Source organism: Neofelis nebulosa, chromosome 2 (assembly GCF_028018385.1).
Source record: "Neofelis nebulosa isolate mNeoNeb1 chromosome 2, mNeoNeb1.pri, whole genome shotgun sequence".
In the NCBI taxonomy this organism is placed as follows: domain Eukaryota; kingdom Metazoa; phylum Chordata; class Mammalia; order Carnivora; family Felidae; genus Neofelis; species Neofelis nebulosa.
The window spans coordinates 76,581,308-76,582,675 of record NC_080783.1 but is presented as its reverse complement, the minus strand read 5'-3'; the positions used below and the strand labels follow the sequence as shown (position 1 = coordinate 76,582,675).

The window sequence follows — 1,368 nt, the reverse complement described above, 5'->3', positions numbered from 1 at the left end:
CAAAACTTCCATACAATGCCTGGTACTCATCACAAGTGCCCTCCTTATTGCCTATCTCCTATTTACCCCCACCCACCTCCCCTCTCATAACCAGCAGTTTGTTCTCTACAGTTAAAAGTCTATTTCTTTGTTTGCCTTTCTCTCTCTCTCTCTCTCTCTCTCTCTCTCTCTTCCCTTTACTTGTTTGTTTTGTTTCTTAAATTCCACATATGGTATTTGTCTTTCTTTTACTTATTTCACTTTGCATAATACTCTCTAGTTCCATCCATGTTGTTGCAGGTGGCAAGATTTCATTTTTTTAATGTCTAAGTAATGTTCCATTTTATGTATAATATATATATTATTATATATATATTATATATATATATATGTATTAAATATATATATATATAAAATATATATATATATATATATATTTTTTTTTGGAGTCCATGAGCCTGGTTTATGATATTCTTTTTTGGGAGAACTGCCAGTTATAGGACCACAACTGCTGCTCAGGGACCCCGCCACCCTCCCAGTGCTGTCACCAGGCAGGGTGAGGGCACTGAAGTTGGTCCATTGCCTCCTGTGCCTGCCGTGCCCATTGGAGGAACTGGGCCAGAATACAGGAGCTCTGATCACGTTCTCAGGAAGCTCTGCCCCGTCAGTGATACAGCACCAAAGGCTTTCTTGAGTAGGAGATGTTGTCTTTCAGGAGGGGTGACCCCACAGCCATGCGCACTTTGTTCCAGCGGCGGCCTTTATTATAGATGGGCTTGACGGAGCGGGGGGACCAGCGGGTCAGGTACCGATTGAGCTGGGGTTTGCTCTTCGGAACAAATCCTTCAGGAAGCCGAGGCCTGTGATTTGGGAACAGACCTGCCCGGTGTGCCATCTTCACACACTCCTCAATCTTGCGGTGCTCTTCCTGGCACAAGCCTGTGATCCTTCGAGGCAGCATGCCCCCGCAAGGCCGGATGAACTGACTGAGCAGCAGAACATATATATATATATATATATATATATATATATGTGTGTGTGTGTGTGTGTGTGTGTGTGTGTGTGTGTATGTAGAGAGAGAGGGAGAGAGAGAGACTTGGGCTGTTTCCATAATTAAGCTACTGTAGATAATGCTGCTATAAACATTGGGTGCATGTATCCCTTTGAAGTAGTGTTTGTATTCTTTGGGAAATACCTAGTAGTACAATTGTTAGGTCATAGGGTAGTTCTATTTTCAACTTTTTGAGGAATCTCCATACTGTTTTTCAGAGTGACTGCACCAGTTTGCATTCCTCCCAACACTGCAAGAGGGTTCCCTTTTCTCCACATCCTCACCAATACCTGTTGTTTTTTGTGTTGTTGATTTTAGCTGTTCTGAAGGTGTGAGGT

The 1,368-nt window shown here is 42.8% G+C and overlaps 1 protein-coding gene across 1 annotated transcript; it reads right to left on the bottom strand.

Moving 5' to 3' along the window:
* Positions 1–428: 428 nt before the first annotated feature.
* LOC131490504 (large ribosomal subunit protein mL66-like) lies at positions 429–982 on the bottom strand (the record flags this gene model as incomplete). The annotated part of the gene is made up of 1 exon (XM_058692924.1): positions 429–982. A coding segment is annotated over one exon (339 nt), but the record flags the coding sequence as incomplete, so codon positions are not given.
* Positions 983–1,368: the final 386 nt, after the last annotated feature.